The 19,891-nt window shown below is 37.8% G+C and overlaps 1 protein-coding gene across 2 annotated transcripts; it reads right to left on the reverse strand.

Annotated features, from left to right (window-relative positions):
- Positions 1-4,498: 4,498 nt before the first annotated feature.
- hic1 (hypermethylated in cancer 1) lies at positions 4,499-16,549 on the reverse strand. 2 transcript variants are annotated; one of them, XM_016557005.1, is made up of 2 exons: positions 16,332-16,549; positions 4,499-8,995 (listed from the first exon to the last, which is right to left on the reverse strand). In XM_016557005.1, the coding sequence occupies exon 2, from the start codon at positions 8,976-8,978 to the stop codon at positions 6,771-6,773; it is 2,208 nt and encodes a 735-aa protein (XP_016412491.1). In that variant the 5' UTR covers positions 8,979-8,995; positions 16,332-16,549; the 3' UTR covers positions 4,499-6,770. The 2 variants fall into 2 exon arrangements, with proteins under 2 accessions (XP_016412491.1, XP_016412490.1); XM_016557004.1 differs by lacking the exon at positions 16,332-16,549 and adding an exon at positions 14,516-14,645.
- Positions 16,550-19,891: the final 3,342 nt, after the last annotated feature.

Raw genomic sequence — 19,891 nt, forward strand, 5'->3', positions numbered from 1 at the left:
ATGTACTGTGGAAGTGCGCTCTGACGATGACAGCGATGGTAAAATCATCTACTCATATTGAACCCTTTTAAGTTTCAAAAGGTAACGAAATATGCTTTATTTTATTCTTCTGTAATTGTTCTTAAAATATCAAGAGAGTTTTTTGCTATTGCAGCAGTTAGAGATCCATCCGTGCTGGATAGGCTATATAGGTCCGGGTCGCTAAAGTCCCGAATATGTAATAATGATTGGCGAAACATTCATGCATTCAAGGGTTAAACGTAACTTGACGCTCTCACAAATGTTTCTCTGCTTGCTGTGTTTAGTGATCCATTGTGAGGTCAAGAACACAAGAAGACAGAGTTGTTTGTAAAATCAGTCCCACAGGATGACAACAAGCTGACATAGAAAATGACTTGTCATGAAGGTTATTCCTGCCTTCTGTGCACTAAGAACCAACATAAAGAACCACTTCAGCCAAAATGGGTTCTTTAAGTACATGGGTCAATGACAAATAATGACATCTGAGATGATGAAAACAGAAATATTTTACAAATCAAAGGTGTATCTATCAAGTAAAAAGTAATAAAATATTTCCGTTATACCTTGAATACATTTGAACTCATTTTATTTAAAGGTAGCCTCTACTTCAATATGTTTAACAAAATAACACCATAATTATATAATTTATTGTTTTTGTTGTGTGGAATTAAATACTTATTCTGTTCTAATTTGTATTCTCATCATTGAATTTGTTTAAATTTGGATTCAATCTGCTGTGTTTAGTTTTTTTGAGAAAGTTTATTACAAACCCCTTATTGTTGTATTTAAAAAACAATAAGCATTTGAATCTTTTTGAGACTACAATCTCCAGATAGATACACCAAAATATTAGACTTTAGGTCATAAAAAATTATTATATTTTTTATTTCACTCAAAATTATCTAAGAACAGCATTCAAAATGATTTTAAAAAAACAGTATTGAAGTCATTGTATGTATAAACTATCTTTCTAAAGTATTTTCTGATCACTTTAATAGATCCAGACAATCATCAGATCACGTCATTGACCCATATATGGTTCTAAATTGAACTATTAATATAATGTGCTGTTTTGAGATTCCCACTCGCTCAGATTCAGTGGGAGGCATGAACATCTGTGTGACCAAGCTGAAATTGTGCAATCCTAAACATGTTGGCCTTACTGGCAAGTCCGGTATGAGTATGTTCATTTCCCTTTTACGAGGTCAAGTTTCCTTAATCACAAAGTTCCTTTTTTTTCCTTGTCTCTGGAATATATTTATAGTTATTTAGTCAGAGACAATAGCCCCCATATACTGTTTATATAGCCCATGTTACCCCGTGGAGGATATGAACACATGCTTTTAAGCTCACTCGGGAACTCAATCGGGGCGTGAAGCAAAAGGAAAGTAGTTATTCACATAAACATTTAGACAACCGTCTTCTTCAGCATGAAAACAGCTGGGCGCCACTTCATCAGAGGTGTGGGCAAGAGCTCAGCATTGTGGGTCAGGCTATAGGAGGTGAGATTGAGAAAGACTGTGTATTGAATGAAGGGAGGAGATCGAGTGGGAAGAAGGAGTGGCACGAATGAGAAGACCACTGAGAAAGATAGTGACCGAATCATGATTCAAACATCAAGCCACAAAAATGGCGATGTGAAACAGATGAATGTGAAATCATGTCAAAACGCCCTCACTCCCTGTAAAACAATGAGACAGACACATGGACAGGTGCATTGTGGGTCAAGACATCCCACAATCATGGAAGATTCCACATGCCCCCAGATGACTCATTACAGAATGCTGAAAATGAGTCAAGATCAACAATTTATGTTAAATCTAGATTAGAAAAAATTAAGGTAAACGTTGTGAGCGCTCTGTACTGAAGGAAGTGAGTGAAGCTAGTTTATCGATAAGCATTTCTTAGAATCTCAATGCTTTGAAACTGTCAAGATTATCTCTGTGAGAGGATATGCACAACTGACATTTCAGCCACCAACTTCATCCTTCCTGAATTATTTAGACCTGTAATAAACCCACAATAGAAACACCATATTCTGTTTCCGATTAATAAAAACTTATGCCATTTAAATGTTCTAAGAGTATATTGGTATAGCTTTGGTTTTCGGCTCTGACTGAGTGGGGTTTCCTGAAACTGAGAGGAATATTTCCCTTGGACACATTTATGAAGCATGGTCAGACTCAGAGTATATTGTTCCACATTTTTTTACTCCATATCTCAAGTTTTGTTTCTCTTCAAGGACAAGCAGGGTGACCAGTAGGTTAATGACTCTGAGATGCCAAAAACCACCTCCATTCAATTTTAAAGAAAGGTATGGAAGATTATTAAAAGGTTATTCTGGGTTCAATACATGTCAATATAGGTTAAGCTTAATTGACAGCAGTTGTCAATGAAAAATATATGTAGGGTTAAGTAGATATAGATTATAGACACATATATTTATATATAATATCAACATGTCTCTTCTTTTAAAAAATAAATAATTAAAACTGATAATACATAAAATAAATAAATGATGGTTCTATGAGTTCTTTGCAGTAAAAGTAAATAGGGCAAATTTTTTGAAGGATTTAAAATTATCAATGTGAAACATAATTTCATAAAAGCACACACTGAAAGAAAATGGGTGGTGAAACTATTTTAATTTAGAAATTGCTAGTAAATTTTACATATAATTACAAAGAAATAGCAAATAACTCATTGAACTAAAAGTGAGACTTAAAGAGAAATTGTTCTTGTAAAACAAAATAATTTTTATTTACAACTTTAAAATTATTTTTTACAGTGTATGTTGTTTGTTAAAGCTGTAATATTTGATTGTAAAGCTGTTTAAATCATTTTGTAAGTAACACAAAACCACAAAGTTATAAAATATAGCTTCATACAGACAAGGTTAGTAGGTGATTTTTCACATTAACATATTGTTTACATCTTGTGGCTTTAATTTGGAAACAGTGAGTAATTTTAACATTTAAGATGCATTTACACTGGTCCAGTTTCGTCTGGAATGCGGCCCAGACCACCTCCTGAAGTGGTTTGAGCGATCGGATTGATATCCGTCTCGAATCCGTTTCGTAGGGCATTTACACCTGGTCATTTCACGATCGGATAGCTATCCGATCAGAAAAAACGCATGAAGTGACCAGGTGTAAACAGTCCCATTATGTCAATCTACTATGGATTGAGCTTAATTTGTACTGAAACCAGAATATTCCTTTAAGAAACATCTTTGAGGAGCACAAATCAGGGATGGAGGTTTCCAGTCTACTTTTCCATAGATAGACAATGGCTGCAGTCCACACGACAAACCTGCTCTGTTCTCTTTCACCCTCAGTTGCTTTCTCTGTCCCTCTCTATCATCATCTGCCTATCTGCTTTTGAGCAGAACCACACCAAACATCCTGCTCACTGCTACTACAGAGTCAAAAGTTCACTTCCCCAGCTCAACTTTACTCCTTTGTAACCGCTCCATTAACAGAAGCACTTTCGTATGTTTCAGATAGCTGGAGCGAACAAAAACACAACCAAACATCTCGCCTGCCCCCTGACCCTGACTCACACACCTCTACGTTCCCAGAGCCGTCAGAGCAGTGCTGAACGCAGAGCCACTTAATATTTCGTTTTCTTTTCTCTACGCTTTTGGAACCGAAGTGGAAAGTCTCTTTTTTTTCTCTCTTGTTTTGTCTGTCGGAGAGCAGGAAAGAGAGAGCGACAGATTTTCGATGAGAGCGAGCTAATGAATGGTGGAGAAGGGGAGTGTCAGATTTATTTTCCCACCACCGAAATCCACTTCAAACGGGCTGTCACATCTCCTCAGCCCGTATTAATATGTCTGCGGTCAAAGTTTTAACTGTTATGATAGCTGTAATATTGTTCTATGCCTAGAGTCAGAAGATTTGTATTCCGTTTACACTCTGGGTTTCGTTTGGATACAAACAAACCGCTGTGCCCAGACTGTTTTCATGTGTTTTGCAAAATTAAGTTGAGAGGAATTTCTGGATCTCGGCTGTCCACTTAAAAGTGTTGGGAAATTTCAGCATCTGTCTCGCCCCAAACAAGCTGGTTTCATGCGTGTGGTTTAATAGTACATGTATACAAAACCTCACTGGGAGTCTAATCCTGCCTCTCGGCAAAAAGGTCAGCTAAAGTTTCTGCAGGCCCGCCCAGAACAAATGGGTCAATCAACTTCAGAAACTATGCTTCCCTCCTTACCAACTCGGCCAAGTGTTTATCATTGCGGCGAATTATTGATAAACACACAACATTTCTTATACAGCATAAAGTTAACAGTAATCGGACTTGCTGTCTGGCATTTCTTTTAGTGCATGTGTGAGTTTCAAACTGTGCTGTAGAATTTCAAGTACCTTCAAGTGTAGAGAAAAAAACTATGCTGATTTTTATCAAGAAATCATGTTTAATTTACAAATTTGCCTTTTATGGTAATTAAGTAATTTCCCATTTCATTGTGTAACTCCAGTATTTTCTGTATTGTAAAAATAGGAGACAGTTGCATAGGCTATATTCACAAACAAATCAAATAATCATTTCAGGGGGAAAAAAAAGACATTTTTAGCATTGTGAAATAACCACAGGTTTAAAAACAATAAAATCCCTTCAGAAAGTGTGCTTGAATTTTAATGTACAATACACAGAGAGCAATTACGTGTGTGTTTTTGTATTAAACTATTGCTAAAGCGTTGTGTAACCCATGATAGGCTCAGTCCTGAGGTAAGCACCAATGTCTTTTTGCTTTGATTAAGAGAGTTCAATCTGACCAAAAAAAAAACAAAAACAAACACTTTGATTAGCTGACATGCTACAGACTAAAGCCCAGGTAATTTGCCCCAAATTACATGTTCAATATTCACTAAGCTCTAAAGCTTTAAGATTCACTAGTTCTTTCACAGTGCATTTGTGGTTTAAGTTTTCACATTCACCAGCTGAGGTTGTAATTGCAACTAGTGGTTAACAAAAATTTCTGTGAGAGGAAAAGACAAAATATCAGCTTGGTCTTTGGAATAAAAACAGCGGGTGCCGTATCTCATCAGAACATTTACATTTACTGTAAAATGATTTATTTAGAGGCAAAGCAGATGAGCTGTAAGACTACAAAAAAGGAAGCAGCGGCCTAACAGCCTACTGTGTTTTATGTTACTTGAAATAAGGAGGATTGATTGTTGTAAGTGCAGCTTATATGGTACATTAGAACGGTAGCTGGAGGATTAGGGTGTACGTTTAAATCACAGGGCCTGGTCAACTGGCATAAAATCTAACATCAGTGGGGACAGACAAGCGTGGATAGTCTTCGAAAATCTGAGATTTCACAGGGCTTACCCTGAGTGGACCAGCTGCTGCTATCTGCGCTCACAGTATCAGTGAGAGAGAGCCCCTGCTCCTCATGTTCAGATGGTTGTCACATTAGCGGCTCTACGTGTGTGCGTGAGGCACCATGGGGTTAAAGCCGTCACATTAGCCTGAAATTAACTGCACCGTAATAGGGGTGAGGAGGCCCTCTCAAACATTTCACATGAGGAAAGGTCCTGAAGGTATTGCTGAATCAATCACTTGCAAAACGTCACTGTTTGGTTTATATACACAAAAGTGCCTTGGCTGGTACTGTTATACAACTAGTCATGCAGAGAGTCATTCAAAGGGGTCGACTGCGATGCAACTGAAGCATATGGATGCTGTAAATATTACTGCATTTTCAAAGGCACCACCCATGCTTAGTCTGTCGCACCAGATGAACCAAAATACGTGGACATGAATTGTTATATCATGATCGGAATATGCACAAAGATATTCCAGTTGTGAGATCACAAGGCAGTACTTGCTACATTTTCAATAAGCTGAAGGCACTTGGCGTTGGAGGAAAGGAAAGGGAACAAAGACATTAAATAGCTCGAGACCATACACCTGAAGGTGGTGAAAAAAATGTAAATGGTACTCTCTGTGAACTCTCATTCCATGCTGAAGGGGATAACTACATCAATGCAGAGAAAAGCTTAGATCACTTTACCTAAGTCCTGGAACAAACACTCTCTTCAGTTAGTTGCTCCCTTTAGTATGGAAAAAACTTGGCCATTCACAAAGCTGGAAAATCAGATACAGGTGATCCAGTACTCCGAAAAATAGTCTATAAAAAGTCCTCCAATTACTATAAAATCCCAAAGATTTGGCTTTTTTTCTTTTTCGTCCAGATTTGCTGCTCCATTCTGGACAGAAGCCCTGAATATTGTTCATATGTGCTTTTTCATTCTATATACACCAATAATACTTAATACACAGGTTTAGGGTACGATTGCAACTCTCTTCTGTAACATTTGACATTTTCTCTTTGGCTTTTCCAACATACAAAATAAAAAAAAGAAAATGAACAGAAAAATAAAAATAAATAAAAACAATCTCTTTTTGGTTTTCAATTGGTTGTTTGGCTCGGTGATTGAACAAAAAATAAGTTGTTTTTATATAAATACTGCATTGTCTGAGTGTCCAACAGTCAAAACAGATTATAAATAAAGCAGTTTCCTCCTTGTAGGAAAGTCATTTTAAGAAATGCACGTACTGCAAAATCTGCAAAGAAAGGCACATTCAGAATAAAAGAGTTTGTGTGCATTTTTATGGCCAACACTTTCTGGTCTCCACTCTTTGAGGTGCAGGTTCAAATGAAGATGAGGTGAAAGTTGAATACTGTGAATGGCATACAGTGATGTATCTTTGGAAAGTAAAGTTAGTGGTTCCCCCCTCTAGCTAGGAGAGTAGCGGTCAATGGTGCGGGACTCTGCCGAGAGCTGCTGAGAAGTGGGTGGCAGTGGCTGGTTCAGGACGTCTATCTTGTGGGTGAGGCCGAGGTGTTCTACAGCCAGCTTTGACAGCGGGTAGAGGCTCTCCATGGCTTTGGCATCAGCCAGCAGGTGCTGAGAGGCTGTGAGAAGGTCTGAGGTTTTCTCCTGCTTCAGGCCCAGATGCTCAGCTGTGTACTTGCTCAGGGGATAAATCCCCTCGGAGAAGTCTATCTTCAGCTTGCCGTCAGGAGTTAGTCCTCCGCCAGCTGTTCCGCTGCTGTGCATCTTCATGTGACTGATAAGGTTGCGCTGCTGAGCAAACTTGCCCCCGCACACCTGGCACTCGTAGGGTTTCTCTCCGGAGTGGATGCGCATGTGTTCCGTCAGACGGTACTGGCGAGTAAAGCGCATGCCGCAGGCGTCACAGGCGAAGGGTTTTAGGCCCAAATGGCTGCGCATGTGGCGTGTCATAGTACCACGTTGGGTGAACTTCTTGCCACAGATGCTACAGGGGTATGGGCGTGTCAGCCAGTGGGTTTTCTCATGTTGCCTTAGGGTGGCAGGATCTTTATAAGACTTGTCACAGGACGAACAGCGATAGGGTCGTATGATCTCCCCGAGACCAATGGAATGGAGATTTTGTGCCGATTTGCTATCTAGGAAAGGGCTGTGGAGGCCACTAGAGCTATTCAAGCTTGTAGGTCCATGGGCATTGGTGGGTTTGCTGCTGCTGTTGTCCAGCTCGCTCCCGTTGTTTAGCTCCTCCTCAGTATGGGTTTCCACATGGGCATTGAGCTGCTCTGAGCTGGGGAAGCCTTTGTCGCAGGGGATGCACACGTACAAGTTATCTCCGAAACTCTCTGGCTCGTACGGCATGTGATATCTTCCACCCAGAACAGGGGGAGACGGACGACCCTCGCTGCTCCCTGTCTCTTCGCTGCCGGTCCCATTCTCATCCTCTCCATCATCACAGGTCCCTCTGTCATAGCCCCGCTCATTCATGTTCAGCTTTTCCTCGCTGATCTTATGGTGATTCATGTGCTGGTGTCTCTCTTTATCCTGCTCACCCATTCCTCCACTCTCATCCTCTTCGTCTTCCTCATCTTCATCCTCTGGGTTGGAAGGCTCATTCTTCACCCACCGATAGATGTTGGACCCATCTCTGACATGTTCTCTGGAGTCCTCCATGGGTTCTGGGCTAGGAGCGCAGGGGTAAGGTTCTTGGCCCTGAGGACGGTGCAGATGGGGAAGATGGGGTGCAAGAGGATGGTTGGGTAGAGGGAAGGGGTGTGGGGTGAGAGACCCCACATGATGGGATGTCTCCATTTTTCTGGAGCCATCGTTGGGACTGAGCAGGGGGCTAGTGCTTTGATCTAGCTCCCCCTCGGGCTCCTCTTCTGGGTGGAGTGAGGAGATCAAATGGGGGTGACCAGAGGGAAGCTGGGACTGGGAACTTGGGCTTTTCTTGGTCAGGTCAAGGCCATAGACAGATGAGCAGTTCCTGTCAGTATGGGGCATGCGCAGGCCTGACTGGGGCGACAGGGATGCCTTTGCTGGGGGGTAAGGCGGTAGACCCTGGGTGGGGACTGGTGCATAAATTTCGCCGACGTGGGGGGCAAGTGGGAGGGGGGGCAGGTCCTCTAATGGTGTAGGTCGAGGGGTGCTAACTAGTCCTCCAGGGTGGCAGGAGTGAATGACAGGGGTAGATATTCGAAACCGTCCTCCCCCCATGCCACTGGAGCCTATCTTGTAAGGTAAAAACCCAGGATTGGGACGTAAATGGTACTTCCCATTTCTTTTCAGCTTCTTCTTGCATAGAGTCACCAGATCCAGCAGCTGCAGATAACTTGCTGCCGCCAGCACTGCTCCTATATTTGGCTCAGTTGGAGAGGTGGGGTCACCTTCACTTAAGCGTCCTGTGTAGATATAGTCAAGAATGACTCGAAACACACCTGGACTGACCATCTCATGGTCCAGATTGATGAGGTTGTCATGAACGACAAGAGATTTAAGGTAGAGGCTACTGGCTGCCAGGATGTTCTTGTGAGCACGGAACAGTGCGTTCTGCACCACAATGATAACATCACACAAGAAGCCTTTGGTTCGTTGTGTGTTCAACTGCAAGAGGAGGTGCCTAGCATGACTTGGGACTTCCATGGCATCCAGCATCGACTTCAGACAAATACCTGTAACAGAAGAGAAATGGAACAATTAAGTAGAAGCCAGAAAGTTGTTGCAGACACTACCACATTTAGAAGCCTATTGAAAACTAGCTGAATTTTGCATATTTATTTGAGTACTGCGGTATAAAAGGCCATTTTTTTTAATAGCTGTCTTTTGAAATATAACACACGTTACTGACACATCTGTTTGTGTTGGACTGTCTGTAAAACTTGACTGGCAGCACAAGATATAAAAAGGAGCACTTAAGCTTGTGTGCATTTTCTTGATCCTGAATATAAGCTCTTCATTTACTCTTTGATATTTTTGTGGACTTTCAGGTAGGGGATTGAGGGCAAACAATTCAGCTTTTCCTTTAATGCAACAAGCATCAGAAGGACTCCATAAAAGTGAGCTATAGCTGACCGAGTGAGACTGTGATGGTTTTGTCATTATCAAGATACAAACCCACATGTTTAAAACTTACAGTGAAGTGCAGTTAACAAAAAAAGAAAGAAGAAAAAAGACAGGGGAAAATGCCAGTATAAACATGTTTTCATATTGCTGTCTTCCTGATAAAGAATTCCAGAGGTGGTGTGTGGAGTTTTAAACAAAGTCAGACTGAAGGTTTTGCAAGTGTGATGAACAGCAGGCATAAACCAGCGGGGACAAAAAAATGCAGCCAATTCATGATAGGACACTGCTGTATAGAAGTGTGAGTTACAAATGAAACCGTTTTTAAAAGATCACTTGTCAGAGGATGCCTACAAATTACTAAATAAACATTCAACCAACAATGCCAAGTTTAAATTCTAAGCTGAACGCAATGGTTCCTGTCATGCAAACATAATAAACATTACAAATTTACCAGAAAATATTGTTTAAACCCTGCTACATGAGGATGGTCTGTATATGAGATAAAACGGATAGTTAGGGTCCCACAGGAGATGGTTTCACTGATGGGAAACAAGAAGCTAAATAAATACAGTCATCCCAACATCAGTTCCTCCTCTCATTGTTTATTTCATTGTATAAAATAATCCTCTTAGATGAATACTGTAGTTTGTAGCCATAAGCTTCCATTTAATTAGTCCTTAAATCCAACAATGCAAGTCCCTTTAAAACCAACCACAGCTCCTAACATGAATAATACTTAACCACACAGTTGCCAGAAAAGCTTGGTTTTACACAGTGTGTGAATTATTCAATGACTTTCAGTGGATTGACTTTTTAAAGAAATTTCTGCCAGTAATTTTCTAGTTAGATCGATCTGGTTCTGGTTAGATTTGTCCACTGGAATTTAAGACATTAAAACAATATGCAAAAATTTTCTTGTGTGTGTGTGTAAAACTACAATAAAGTTTTAATAAATGGTAGTAGCCTACTATTGTTTTATTTTTTCATTGTCCAAATATACTTGATCTTAACTGGAAGCGTCCAATTGTTGCTATGGTAACCTCATCAGACTAACCATAACAGCTGGAATGTATATCTATAGTCTAAATGCAAATAGATAAAATGTAAAAAAACAAAACAAAAAAAAAACAAATACAATTCATTAAGTACCCAAGTTATAATTAGGGGGGTCAGATCTCCCCAACCCTCCATAATGCTTACTCTGATTATACACACTAAACATGAGATTCGGATTCCTACTATTCCTCTTCATTCAAATTAAAACAGTCAAATGTGATGTACATAAAAAGCTGCATCTCTGTATCTCTTTAATATAAAGAGGCAGCTGCGCACTGTACAGAAGCATGAAGGCTCGCTTGTCGTTCTGGCTTCTCCACTAGAAGAACTAGTTGGTGAGGCAGAGAAACCATACATGGACAGGACTGAAGTTCGTCTATAAAAAAAATTAATTGCTGTATAAATATATTTATTAAACAATTATCTGTGTACATTTTTGTGTCGAAACTATTAATTTAGCCCGGTGCTAAAACATTTACACATTTGTGTAAAAAAGAAAAAACAACAACGCAAATCCAGGTGACGCCTAAAATAAGAAGTGATGGTTTTAAACAGTTTTGAACATTTCCTTTTTGTGGAAATATTGCCGACAGCTGGTCATTTCTGGCCTGCAGTGCACCTGTAGCTTTTCCCGTTCATGTCAGCCTGAACACTCTTGAGTTACAGGTTATTCAATACAATTTTCCTAATTCATAAATCATGTGTTCCGTTTTATTTACAAATGCGCGTCATTTATAGATTTTTTTAACCATTATATAATTGTATCATTTGTAATTATAAAAAAGAATATACACTCACTAACGCACAGATTCAAACAGATGACATGTTATTAATTTCCTGTTGCAGGCAAAGTTACCTTAACAATGGAGCATCTCAACCAAACAAACACCACCCGCAACATTTCCTCTCAGTCCGCATCTTTCTTCAGAGTCTGTGTTAATAAAAGCACCTAAGTTGTGTAACTCTTATCTCCTCCCCTGCTGCCCACGGACACGTCTCATCACTGACAGGTGTATTTTAAGGTGAAGAGCCATTTTTGGCTTGTGGACTTTCCATTAGTGAGAGTTTGAGAAAGCAGGACAAAACTGTATGAGCGCATGATTTATGGCGATTCGTGCCGTACTGTCCTAACTGTTGTATCACTTGTAATTATAAAAAAGAATATACACTTTCACTAACGCACAGATTCAAACAGATGACATGTTATTAATTTCCTGTTGCAGGCAAAGTTACCTTAACAATGGAGCATCTCAACCAAACAAACACCACCCGCAACATTTCCTCTCAGTCCGCATCTTTCTTCAGAGTCTGTGTTAATAAAAGCACCTAAGTTGTGTAACTCTTATCTCCTCCCCTGCTGCCCACGGACACGTCTCATCACTGACAGGTGTATTTTAAGGTGAAGAGCCATTTTTGGCTTGTGGACTTTCCATTAGTGAGAGTTTGAGAAAGCAGGACAAAACTGTATGAGCGCATGATTTATGGCGATTCGTGCCGTACTGTCCTAACTGTGCTGCTTCCAAGAAGCGCAAAGATGACAGAATAGAAGGAAAATGTAAACAATAAACGGGACGGGACGGAAAGTAAGGACTGTCGTTCAGCAGTCACCTGAAAGGTTTTATAAGCAAAGGAAAAGAAAGAAAATCTCCTCTAATTAGTCAGACAACAACTAATTTTGTCAAAATGCAGGGGGGAAAAATCACTCCTTTATTCTGTCAGACGTTCAACGCGTAAAGATTTAAAGGAAGTGATGAAAGACGTAAATCATGTTTTAAAACGACTGTTTGAACTTCACGCGTAAACACTTACATCCTCTCAAGCCTGTCATCCTGTGGATTTACATTACGCGTCTTTAATGCGCACTTATGCATCACGGAATTTCAGCTCATTTAAGGACCCAATCATTTAGATTAATTACTTAAATAGCCTATCATCAAATATAAAAGTTGAGGAGTTTTAATTCAACCTTTTAAAAAAACACTGAAAGTCACATTATTTAATCTAAAAAAAGATTTTACTGAATAAATACATTTAATAGGGAGAACTCATTGGAATAAAACGATAAAAGCTATCAATGCTAGAAAAAAAATTCAATTGTTTGGTCGTGTAGCGCATGCTACAGCTTGGTATATTTGCTATATTTGGTATGGTACACGACTGGATTAAAGACAGTGCATGGGTCATATTTTAGGTGCTTTGGTATTCATTAGCCCTGTGTTTTGTCTCTGTTGTCATTTTGCTGGTTTAGGGGTGAGGCTCGTGTTCTTAAGACTTCCTCTCTCTCTCTCCGCCCTCGGTCTGTCATCTTTTTACCGCAAAAGCGTCCTCCCTTTGAGATTTATCCCTTTAGACTGAGTCTAATGTACCTTTAAGGAATAAACAGTCAATCAGTCACAAAGCATGTCTTTTAAATTTGCTGAATTGGCGTATTAAACTTTGTAAACACTGGGCACACGAGATATAGGCTATCTAAATATTTTGTTTGTTTTATTTTTTTGAGGATAAGAAATGACACAAAAAACACATATAGACCAATTATATTGCATGTAGGCTATAATTTAATAATGTTGGCCCAATAATTTAATTGCATAATAAAGTTGTCATTCAGTCACTGGCACGTGTGCGAGAATTAGTTTTCAAATTGATGTCATTCAAAGTGCTTTAAAAAAATGTTCACTATAACGTAGTTTTCAAATTTGACTATTTCCCACGACATGATCGTTTTGTGAATTAAAGGTAAAAACCTGCGCAAAACCTCTTGGCACCAAGAAACGTGCGTTTGTCTTGGATCGTGCCTGTTTAAGTGGTTTAAAGTCAAACGGCAAAACACCTGGAGTTTATCGACCATTTTTGCATATAATTTGAAGGTAGCCTAAGAGTTTGGAAAAGAGCGTATCATGCGCTACAGCTTCCTCTTCCACAGCTCGTCTTATTGCGCTCATATTCTCTCGCGCGCTCCATCAGCACACGCAGATCTGGATATTCATTCATAAATACCACTGAGAGGACAGCTCACCATCCCCTATATGTGGCCTCCATGGTCAGAGATGAGATGGAAATATTCTAGTTTTATGTCTGTTTTCTGTTCTGTAATAATCTCTTGGATAGAATGTAGTAGAGAAAGATACAGCTGATAATCAGATATAGGCAAGTTCTCAGAGTGTCGCTATGAGCACGTTACACTTTTAATTAAAATTCTAAATTAAAGTGAAAAAGAAAAAGAACTGTGAGGCCTGTTATAACCTATAAATATGATGCCATAAAACTGCTTAATCTTACATTTTGTGGTCTTTAAAATGTTTGTTTGACGCTTTATAAAGCATAAACTGTGTAATTATCTCAGTCCATTAAATCATTTCGTTTTCTATTAATAAATTACATTATTTAGAGCTCGTCTTGTACATGTGAGGAAATGTTTAGTTTAAACCGAGTATCCTCTAAAATAGGCTACTGTAAGTGACACCGGCAATCTAAAACTCTCTAAACATGCTGAATTTAAATTGTTCATTCAACAGACTACATTTGCATGCAAGACACCACATAGCTGTTTTTAAAATCGAATCATTCTCTTTAAAGTCAAATCAGTCGCATGTGAAACACCATGAATTCTCAATTAAGGCTGAGAGCCCCGTCACTGTGATGACCACACCGCCCTACGAAATCACGCAACCGCAGATCACTATGTACTGCAACACTTTTGGACTCATAATGCGATTATAAACTTGACTATTTCTAATGAAGCCCCTTGTTCACAGACGATAGATAAAAAAACTTTACAGTTTCTAAATATAAAAAAAAAAACATTTAATATATAAGTAGCCTGTTTGCATTTAGAAAATAATCGTTGATATAGTAGGCTAGCATATAATACTAAAATGTGCACAAAGAAAAAAAAGAAAAGAAAAAGAAAGGCAAACAACCGGGTCTTAGTTTGTAAAACTTTTACATCCATCCGCAAATGTACCGAGAATTTAAATAAGATGTAAACGGTTGCTCGGGTTATTATTATGTCTATCTAGATGAATAAAGTGTTGATAAAGAGGCTATAAAATGGTAAGAGCATTGAACGTTACCTGGATGCCCGATCTCTTCTGCCATCCGATCTAAGTCTCCCTTAATGATCATCTCAACAGTCTTTTGGAGTCATTTCTGACGTTTCAACTTTGAACTGCCAGCCTCCCAAAACCATGCCAGTTTTCCGAGCACGACTGCCAACTCTTTTTTATTATTAATTGCAATGAATTTCGTGTTGCTCATGCTCACCCTCCCTCTTGCTCTCTCTCTCTCCCTCCACCCTCTATCTCTCTCGCTCACTCACTCACTCCTCCTATAAAAATACGTGCGTACTCCTGCATCAGTTTTTCTCGTTTTTTGTATGTTTTGTAATTTCCTTGGCTATTTTCGCATGGATGTAATAACGCGACTGGAGAAGATAATGGGTTTCTGGGCTGCGCGAGTGTTTTAGCGCCTCGTGTGATGTCAGTCTACAATAAAACTAAAAGGTAAAATCGAGGGCAGGAGCTTACAGTGACCCCAACTTGAACTTCTCAACACATCGACGCTTTGTCTTAAAGAGACAGGCGTTTTTATCGTATATCACAACATAGTGTGCGTTAAAAGAGTAGCTGTTTTTATGAGCGCTGACTGTTTTAATACGGATGACGGGGACCATAACTTCTGTATAGAGTTCGTTATCATGTTATTCAGGAAAATAAATATTGAGTCTGCACACCCCTGTCTGTACCTGTGAATGTTTACACACAAATACTGATTACCTTTTACATAAAACTCATCTTGTTTAAATTTGTTTTAATTTAATACAGTTGGTTGCACAACACTTAGCCTACAAAAAAGCACTACCATGTTTTTAATATAATGCTATATTAAAAACATGGTAGTGCATGTTAATAATGCTATAATATCAAACAATTAGTTGCAAATACTTTTTGAAATACTTTTTAAGCTAATTTAGGGCTGTATCAGTAGCATCAGTATTATCAGTCTTTAATGACACAATTGCTTACTTTTACACAGATATTTATCACTATATTTAGACAGAAAAGGTGCAGAAATGATGCATATAGTCTGTATAACACAACACTGACAGAATGTAGGCTAGTTACCGTAAGTGACATGACTACACCACTGGAATTTTTCAAGTTTCATTTTTTAAGTTTCATTAATAGATATGCGTCATCTTCATTTGTTTAGTTTGTTTATTCTGAAAATTACGACTCAGGATTATTCTTAATATCAAAAGCAGGTATGAATGTCAGTTTAGATGTCATGGCCTATACACCCAGTGACCGCAGTTTAATGTACACTCTTAACAATTAAAGGTTGAATTAGAATCTAAGATAACTTTTTCTCGAGTTCTTTAGAAAACATTCTGTATACTAGTGCTTTAAAAAACACAGAAACCAATACACTGATTTGAAGAACCTATAGCCTAATGTCACATCAATAACTTTTTAATCTGCAAAGAACCATTTTCAATTCAAGAAATATACACTATAAAAACGTTTTCTCATAAGGAGAGGGTTCATTGCTGAACTATTGAAGAACCTTTATTTTTAAAAGTCAGTTTTGTTTTTAACAGCTATACATAGACGAAATTAAGTAGCCTATGTAATAGTTATTCTGGTTGGTGACAAGTATTTTGTTTTGATTAGTTTGATGTCAACATTTTAAGATTGTTTACTTTTAGATGCATGATATGTGGTATTAAAGATCCGATTAAAAAGTAGCCTACAATAATTCAGATCTCCGGCTGTCCAGACACGCCTGCCAGTTATCACAATCTATCAGGTAATGTTGGCACGCGCTCACTGCGCACACCTGAACGCGCCGCAGGTAACTCACACGATACATGCATTAACACAAACTCACCTCGGATTCATGTCTGATGCTCCTGCCGATCTTGACGTCCCCTTACGGGATTCCCCTGTCCACAGATCCCCAATCGTCCAAATTCCTCTTTAAAAGGTAAACTTTTCCCGGTGTTCCCAGCTTCTTCCGTGTTGTCCCTTGTCCTTTACCCTTCTCCCCTTCTCTCTCTCTCTCTCCTCGCGTTAGAATGGATCAGACACTTGAGAATCTGGATGGACTCTGATTGGCGTTCGTCTCCAGAAGCAGTGCAGGCTGCGCGTGCAGCGACACCTAATGGCGCATATTATAGTGCCGACCGCAGAGCGCACGACACAGCGGAATACATTCATTAGCTATAAAATGGAAATAGTGGCATAATTTCTGACCTAACATTACGCACTTGTTTTTGTTAGATAGGTGTAAAAATTTAAAATGTTTAAAATAAAGTATTTGAAATTATAACACTGGAACGAAGTAGAACTAATGTGAAATTCAAATGTCCAAGTTGGTACTTTAATGTATTAAACTTCTTCGTTTTCTTTTTAGTTTTAAATGTTTAATTTTGCTATTAGCTCTTAGGCACAATAAATGAGCAGCATTGTCGCCAGTCCACAATGCTGCTGGTTTTATATTTAATATACTAATACGTATATTAATATGTAATTAATTATATTAATATGTAATAAGTACTTTTGCGTTTTCCACGCACCTTTTTGTGTTTTGTTTTGTTTTATTTAGTTGGGGGGTTTTTTTGGGTTTTTTTTTTTGCTATGTGCATCATTTGTTTCTGTTACTGATTTTGTTACTGAATATTTTGTCTCAAATACTTTCAATAACTTTATTTATTTATTTATTTATCTTTTTTGTCGTTTTTTATTAAGTACTATTATTTTTATTAAGTACTGTTATGAATTAAATGAGCTGCTAGATGTTTTCGAGCACTCTTTTTCTTTTGGGACTTGATTGATTTGAGTAGTTTATGTTTTAGAAGGCATTCATTCATGCATAATCTTGTTTCCCACAGTTTAACCAGTCACTGATTATTAACCAGTCACAAAGTAATTGCTATTTTCTAATAAGAATCATGACAACTATACACTGTCGGTCTGACTGACTAGTGGATTTCAGCCAGATATTCCCATGGTGTCATATGTTTTGTCATTATTTTTGCTATCACTTTGTGGCGTCCCGTTTGTTGTGGAGTGCTGAGATGAAAGTGGTTTCTCATCGGGCATTCACCTGCAGGCAGAAGACTTTTCATGTCAGAGCCTGCCCCTCAGGCCCTTGTATTACTCTAACAGCTGACTGACATCTGTTTCCCCGTCTCTCTCCTGAAATTACTGCAGTTCAAGATGCTGCTTTTTAATTCTAATGGTCAAAGTCATAGCAGTCCGGCTTTACTGAGGAGAACGTATTGTCTTTCACTTCCAGTTTCTCTTGATGAACTTATGATAACCTCAAAAAACAGAGATAGGCAGAGCTAGACAAAGGACAGATAAGGGCGCAAACAGCACCTGGATGTTTTTTAGTTCACTTTTAATGTTGGTATAAAATTCACTGCCCATATGTTGGAGAGAAACAATGGGTATTAGTCGCTCGAAATAGCTCAGTTGTTAAATATAATTGCTTAATTTGACCCTTGTGTCTCACTGACCTTGACTCATGTGACACCAAAGTCATTTGGCTCAGTTATGTTTATTGTCTGTTTACAGGCTCATTTGATTTGCCAAAGTCAGCTCTTTCATTTTCTTAAGGACACATTGGGCCTCATTCATGCAACATGAGCAGAACGAATTTCTAATTGCTCACTAAACCATTCTTACATAAATTGTCGCATTCAATTCACGTAAGAAAGACTTTATGAATGATTTACATACAAATTCGTTCTACTTGTGTTTCATGAATGAGGCCCAGTGTGTGCACAAGCGAAATGTGAATTCTGATTTGGATGCATGTTAAAGTGAATGATTTAGACACAAATTTGCGATAGAGAGGATGTAAATTCGGTCACACTATTTTACAGTCCAGTTCTCGCTATTAACAAACTATTAACTACGACTTTTGCCTCAATAAACTCCTAATTTGCTGCTTATTAATAGTTAGTAAGGTAGTTGTTAAGTTTAGGTATTGGGTAGGATTAGGGATGTAGAATATGGTCAGGCAGAATATGTGCTTTATAAGTACTAATAAACAGCAAATATGTTAATAATAGGCATGCTAATAAGCAACTAGTTAATAGTGAGAATTGGTCCCTGTACTAAAGACTTTATCTCAGCAAGTGAAGACACACTATAACCTCTATTAGGTCCTGAACTGAGTTCCTAATGAGTCAACAACAGGTGAATGCCTGGTGTTTACAGTGATTAAGTGAATGAAAGCTGTGTGTTAAAACATTAACCAGGCCTGCCACTGGATCACAGAGCACACTTGCACAACCACTGACACTTAACAATCAGCCATCACCTCCTAAATAACACACCTACTATTGTTTATTTGTATGTGCACATGTGTATGTCCGAAATACGTGTGTAGGTGTAAAAAAGTGTGACATTAATGTGTGTGTAAAAGAACGAAAGAGTGCAAGAGCTGAACAAATTTAGTTTTAACAAGTGGGACGTTTATGTGCTGCGTGTTAAACTTTATTGGCCGTGTGCATGAGTGATATCGGTCCGTAAGTGGGTCTGCGAGACTACACTTCTGTCAAAGTGGAGAATAATCTGAGGAACGTCTGACTTGGGACCGAAGCATCAAGTTTAAGTATGCATAGGGAATGACAAATAGCATTCCACTCAAGTTATAATAACGTTGTTGTTTTCAAGCATGAAGGCCTACAAGTTAGATTACGGCCCTGCAAAGCCCAAAGGCAACAGCGGCACAGCATCGCTGTGAGATATAACAAATAACAATAAATCATCTTGAATAGATAAATCATAAGATAAAGTCTAAATAAATAAACAATTATAAAATTATATACCATAATATAGAAATTACATAAATAATAATAATGTATAATAATAATAATAGCAACAATATGAATGAATTACTAATAAGCAAACAACAAATAAAAACTATAAATATATAAATCAATAAAGTAATATATAGAAAAAATAAACAATAATATATAATTATAACGATAAAAAAATTAATAAATGAATAATAATATAAATGAATGGTAAAATAAAGTAATAACTATAAATAAATAAATAAATAATAACTATAAATATAAACGAATACACTAATAAATAAAAATAAATAATAACTGGTAATAACAAAAATTGATAAATATTGATCATATAATTATAGCAATTGAACAAAATAATACATAAATACATATATAATAATATCAAATAAATAAATACTATAGAATAATAATCAATACAAATATTCATATAAATCAATACATTTATAAATAAATAATAATATTATATTATAATATAATATAAAATCATAAATAAATTATTGAATTAAATAAATAAATAGTAAATAAAAAAAATAAACATTTATTTTATAAAAGTCATTTTCTCGTAATCATTAAATTAAAAAAAGTAGCAAATACTTTGTTACACAATGCAAAACACATA

Source organism: Sinocyclocheilus rhinocerous, unplaced genomic scaffold, assembly GCF_001515625.1.
Source record: "Sinocyclocheilus rhinocerous isolate Xijiao unplaced genomic scaffold, SAMN03320098_v1.1 scaffold166, whole genome shotgun sequence".
NCBI classification, from domain to species: domain Eukaryota; kingdom Metazoa; phylum Chordata; class Actinopteri; order Cypriniformes; family Cyprinidae; genus Sinocyclocheilus; species Sinocyclocheilus rhinocerous.

Coding starts and splice junctions, on each gene's coding strand:
- hic1 (XM_016557004.1), bottom strand. CDS start 14,567: ATGATCATTAAGGGAGACTTAGATCGGATGGCAGAAGAGATCGGGCAT. Junction 8,996..14,515: donor AGAAGAGATCGGGCATCCAG/GTAACGTTCAAT, acceptor CTTCTGTTACAG/GTATTTGTCTGAAGTCGATG.